This window comes from Beta vulgaris, chromosome 3 (assembly GCF_026745355.1).
Source record: "Beta vulgaris subsp. vulgaris cultivar EL10 chromosome 3, EL10.2, whole genome shotgun sequence".
Classification (NCBI taxonomy): Eukaryota; Viridiplantae; Streptophyta; class Magnoliopsida; order Caryophyllales; family Amaranthaceae; genus Beta; species Beta vulgaris.
Window position 1 is genome coordinate 18,228,925 of NC_079204.1, and position 6,000 is coordinate 18,234,924.

Consider the following 6,000-nt stretch of genomic DNA (forward strand, 5'->3'; position numbering starts at 1 on the left):
ATCAGAGAAATTGATTTTTGCTTACTTTGTCTCATCAAGTTAAACTTTTTCGATTGAACAACATCCAGACTGCGACAATTAGGAAATCAAAAAATAAGATACTCTTTTTTTCTCGATAATTTTACAAATTTCTAATTATGTTCTACGCGATTGTTATTGAATATTTAGGTTAAAAAAATTTTATATTTTGGCTTTACGAATTTTAGAAAATATCTTTATTATGTTAATTTACTCATTGTAAGTAATATTTTAATGGCAATCCTAAACTTTTTTATGTTAATTTTGTCTTTTCACAAGTTTCCTTATTATGCATAATTATAAATCATAAAATGAATGAGAAATTTTAAATAGTTGTTTTTATGTTTTAAATTAGGGGTATAAAAGTCTTATGACACCGTAACTCCTCCCTTGACTAATATAATAGAGATATTTTGAATCATAAAAGATATTAATGTTAATGTAAGAAAATAAACATTTACTTTGTACTTACAATAATTTATATTTACAAAACATAGGATTGAAAACGGAGATAAGAGAAGTTGGTTTATGCTTACTTTCTCTCATCAAGTTAAGTTGTTTTGATTGAACAACATCGTAACTATGACAATTATAAAATAGAAAAATAAGTTACTTATTTTCTCAGTAATTTTATGAATTTTGAATTTATGTTTTCTGCGATTGTTATTGAATATTTAGGTAAATTATAAGTTTGTACTGTTGGCTTTACAAATTTATGAAAATATCTTTGTTATGTTAGTTTTCTCATTGTAAATAATCTTTTAATGGCAATCTTAAACTTTTGTATGTTAGTTTTCTCATTTTACAAGTTTCCTTTTTTAAAATATCTTTGTTATGTTAGTTTCCTTATTATACATAGTTATAAATTAGGAATCGAATAGGAAATTTTGTATAGTTTTTCTTTTATGTTTTAAATTAGGGGTATATACGTTTTTTCATAGGGGAACATCATAGTTCCCCCGTAGCTTATATAATAGTAATAGATAAGCATCATCGTATCATCATTTTTTTGTAATAAAACTGCTCATCTGTTTATTTTGAATCCATTCTTAAAGTCCAAATTCCATCTCCAAATTTGTTTTGGTAAACGTCATCCTATATTTTTTACAGCAATATACTCAATGGCGGATTATAAGAGGGGCGAGCAGGGGCCTAGCCCCTCTTAGTTTTATACAATAAATGTGAGCTGCAATTTATCTTATCCAACCGAAGTTGGCACAGTGGTACTACAAGGCATTTTCTCTTTCCTCTTTATGTATTTTTCTTTTTTTCCCTTTGCTCTTTTCTCCTTTTTTCTCCTTTTTCTTTCCTTTTTTTCCCTATATCTTCGCTTATCATTTTCCTAATTTTGAAAAATCTTTTCCATTTATTGTTAGTATATTCTTGTTTTTTCTTTCCAACTATAATCAATACTTTTTTCTCTCAAATCATTCTTAACGACCATAGAAAATAGTTGTACCTTCTATTTTTTTGCCGTGACTCCAGAAATCAGTTTGATAATTGATTTAGTTACTAATGATACTAATAAAATATCGCTTCAATTTCTTATATGCTTTCAATTTCTGGAAGATTTGATAATGGTCGAATATATAAATAAACAAAACTACTTAAAAATTAAAGTGTTGGGAATGAAAACAATTACATTGTCTGCAACTTCTTTATAGCAACTGATAGTAGTATATTTAAATTTTGATGTGCTTCTATTAGTGTTCTATCATCTTTATAATTTAAACTTTCATTTTTTCTACTCGGCTCCTGTAACATAGTTGGTCAAGATCCACCACTGAATATACTCCCTACTTTTTTTTTTTTTTTGGCATTTTACACATACACCTTTTGGCTTCACCAGTTTATTTTCAAATAAAGTTTTGCTCACTTTCATTTTGTTAATAAGGTGTGAGGAAAAAAGGGAAGGGTACTCTCTGGAATTGTATTTTTTTGGCCGGACTCCGGTTACAAGGTATGCATTTTACTAAAATGTGTCATATAAGTTGTTTACTGCAAGAAATATTATATAAGATGGTTTTAGAAAAAACAAAACAGATAAGATACTTTTTCACAAAATTTCCAATATGGGAAGAAAACACACTTTTAGAGCTTACGCAGCAGAGTTGAGCTCTAACCTTGTCAACGTTATAATTAAGCAAGATAATTGAAGAAAAAGTATACATAAATAAATCTAGCAGGGAAAACTCACACTGCCACATCCGGGTACCAAAACCCTATTACCGTTAGGAAAGGCATCAGTTTGGACAAGATGTTGGATTATAGGAGTAGTAAATCCCAAATCCCATGGAGTCATTTCTTCTTCCCAACATTTTTGCCAACCACCTGATTATTGATTGAATACAACTATTAATAATCCAACTAGTTATTAAGTAGCACGGGATATGCTTTGGGTAAGAAAAAAATTCATTTATTAATATAATACTTTATGATAATAACACTAAATACAATTTAATCTAATGGTTAAGACTTTAATATATGTACTTGAGGTGTCGGGATCAAACCCTATACTACACTATTTCTAAAAAAAATTATTATACACGCCTATAGATATCTTGAACTGATATGTAAACATTATTTTCAAAAGGCTCATATATCATGACATTTTTGTTTGACTTACATGCTTATCAATTTACAAATTTGATTATTAATATATTATTTTTATATTTTTAATAAATATATTTGAAATTATTTTTTTGTAAATTTACATTGAGACAAACCTAATAACATTTGACATAATACTCTACTCTCTATCCCATTTTAATTGTCATACTCCGAAAATATGCAAAAATAAAGGAACATCATATATTGTTATGCTTCTACTATCTATATTGCTTTTGACCAATAAAAATTGAGTTTAGTGACACATTTTATGTTTTTGTTGTTTATTAATGGAAACCTAACAACTATTTTGGACTTTCTAAAAGATGAAATTTTGACCAAAACAATGGGTATTTAATTTTGTACATAACGAAAAAAAGTTTAAAGTGAAGTATGTAAATATTGCAAAAGCAAATACAATTTTAAGAAAATTGAGGAAGTTTATATTTATCGATCTCAAATTAGTTATTTTATTTAATTTGTTAAAATGAATTGATATCCATTAAAAATTATAAAAATCTTAACATGAAGTATTCAACGAATTGATTTCAAACAATTAGATAAAATGATTAAGATGAAACTAATACTCCCTCTACACTTTTTTATTATACCCAATTCTTAGTGTCGATTAAATATTAATGAAATATTTATTGGGATCAATTAAACAAGATTTTAGATGAGTAACACTTTTCATTTATATATTGAGAAAAATTTAAAAGATTATCTATTATTGTGAATAGTGTCAGCCAAGTAAGTAACAATACATATCGAAAGTATGATTTTAGAACACAAGTAATATATTTTTCCTTCTCAGTTTATAATATTAGTATCAAATACAATCAAACCGAACAGGGAAATGAAGTAATTAGTTTGATGCAGTATGAATTTATTTTATTTTATTTTATTTTTTGAAGGGAATGCAGTATGAATTATTATTATAATGTAAACGAAGCGAATTATGAATAAAATCGAGAGTAGAAGGTACCTGTGGGTTGAGACTGAAGCAGTTGCCTGAATGAGTCCCAATGTGGCTTCATAAAAGGAAGAATCTCATTGCTTTCCTTGTTAACGTTCTCCATCTTGTGAGTTTTTTCTGTGATTATGGAAGACATTATTTATTTTTCAGAGGTGATTATTATGGAAGACTTTGGGATTAAGCGCGGTCCTATTACGGTATTAATACCATGTATACGAGGTTTCATGTTTTCATTTGTATTTATTTTGTGCTAGTTGTGGAACGTTGTAAGATTAGGTAGTGATAAAATAGAGAATTTTAGAATGGAATAGCCACAAAATAAAGCTGATATCACACCACCACCAGATATAATACTACAACTAATATTGATTAGGAGAATCTATGGTCCCAGATCATTGATTTCCCACGAATTAAAAGTATTGTGGAGCTCTAACATAAAACCAAGGGAGTCCAATTGGGACCATGAAAAGGGCATTTGGTCATTTTGCTTAAACCATATGTACTAAAATGGTAAAATTTACGAAAAGTTGACAAGGACGGTCCCAACTATAACCCCCTTTCACAACTTTCGATTATTACATAGCAATTCTAATTTTGGGGGATGCTTTACGAAAATGGTCATATCCGGTCACCTAACCCGCTACAACAAGTAAACCTCCTAAGTCATCATCCTTACCATCACTGCCACCCTCATCGCTGCACTCTCACCGCTCCCCCGCCCTCGAAACCTCCTCTCATGCCCTGCCACCACTCACCTGAAACCGCCACTCTCTAACTCATTGTCGCCTACTCATCGGAGCCCCGTCACCCTCATGTTAGTCACTGCAACACCGACCCTCTGCCTCCTTCCCTGGCCTCTATCCTCACGCAACACACTCTCTCTCTTCCCCTTCCAAGGTCTATTGTTGCACCATCACCCACAACTAGGGGTGTGCACTGGTTCAGGATCGGACCGGAACCAGCTAGACCGGTAAACCGGATTCTGGAGTTTTCTTGGACCGGACCGGAATTTTTCCGGTCCGATCCGGTCCTGGACCTCTTGGACCCGAATTTTTTTTCCCAAAAAAAATATCTTTTTTATTTATATTTAAATATATTTATAAATTATATACATTAAAAATTAATAATTTTAGTAACACTAATCCTAAAAGAATAAATAGTAGGTTTTTAAGTTTCTAACTTTCTACCTTTTAACATATAAATTTTAACATATAAATTTTTTTTATGAAAATAATAGAAATTCCGGTTCGGATCGAAATTTTCGGGTTTGGACCGAAATCTTGATATTTGGCGGACCGGTTTGTGCACACCCCTACCTAGGGGTGATAATGAGCTTGACAAGCTTGCGAGCAGCTCGGGATCGGCTCGGTTGAAGCTCGGTCAAGGCTCGGGTCATTGAAGTTCGGCTCGAGACTTAAACGAGCCGAGCCGAGCTAGGCAAAGCTCGGCTCGTAAAGCTCGTGAACAGTTCGATTATTATTTTATACTAGAAAAAATATTTTATATTAAAAAACTGTTTACATATTAAAAAATTATTTATATATATTAAAAATTATGTTAAGTATTTCTTTTAAGATATTGACTAAGGTATATAATAGAAGAAAGGTAAAAAGAAAAGGTAAAATCAATTAAAAAGGGTATTTTCATTAAGGTGTGATTATTGTTTGATCATTCTCACACTTGAAATAGAAAGAGGGGAGAGAAAGAAAAAGTGAGAATAATTAATGAAGAGAATTCACGCATGGACAATGGGGAGCAATGTTGCAAGATGGAAGCAAGTGAGAAAGAAATTTGGCTTTCTTCAGCCCCACATCGGTGGAATAGGATGAAGGTCTTAGTTAGAGGCTTTATAAAAGAAATCTTTCACTCCCTAACTCTCTACCATTGACCTGCTACTACTTGTTTGGCTATGCAATAACAAGTGTTAGATATTGGGCCTTCGAACTACTAAACGCTCGGGCCTAATGAACTATGACCTTAGACTTGCTTAGGGTTAACCTTGAAGTTATATTCGAACTCGATCGGAGTTACAATTTTTGGACTCGAGCTCGAGCTTAGTTAGATTCGGTTTTGGTTTGGCTCGTTAACACCCCTAGCCGAGCCTAAACGAGCTCACGAGTCGAGCCTAAAAGAGTTTACGAGCTGAGCCTAAATGAGCTCACGAGCCGGGCTTGAGCCGAGCTCGGCTCCCCAAAACTCGGCAAGCTCACGAGCCGAGCCGAGCCCATGAAAAGTTAAACGAGCTCAAGCCGAGCCTAGATCTGTTCGGGCTCGGCTCGGCTCGCTCAATAAGCACCCCTACCCACAACCAATCTTTGCCTCCCTGTCATTGGTTTGTCGGAGGCCGACCACTATCCCATCTAGGGGTGAAAATTTGGTATGCGGTTTGGATTAGGGCC

The 6,000-nt window shown here is 32.5% G+C and overlaps 1 protein-coding gene across 1 annotated transcript in view; it reads right to left on the minus strand.

Moving 5' to 3' along the window:
* The window catches only part of LOC104889067 (probable thiol methyltransferase 2), a 36,183-nt gene extending 32,278 nt beyond the window's left edge, over window positions 1-3,905 (minus strand). The window contains 2 exon segments of the mRNA XM_048641224.2: window positions 2,216-2,349; window positions 3,611-3,905. Coding sequence (XP_048497181.2) covers window positions 2,216-2,349; window positions 3,611-3,737 — 261 coding nt within the window. The 5' untranslated portion in view covers window positions 3,738-3,905.
* Between the last annotated feature and the right edge of the window lie 2,095 nt (window positions 3,906-6,000).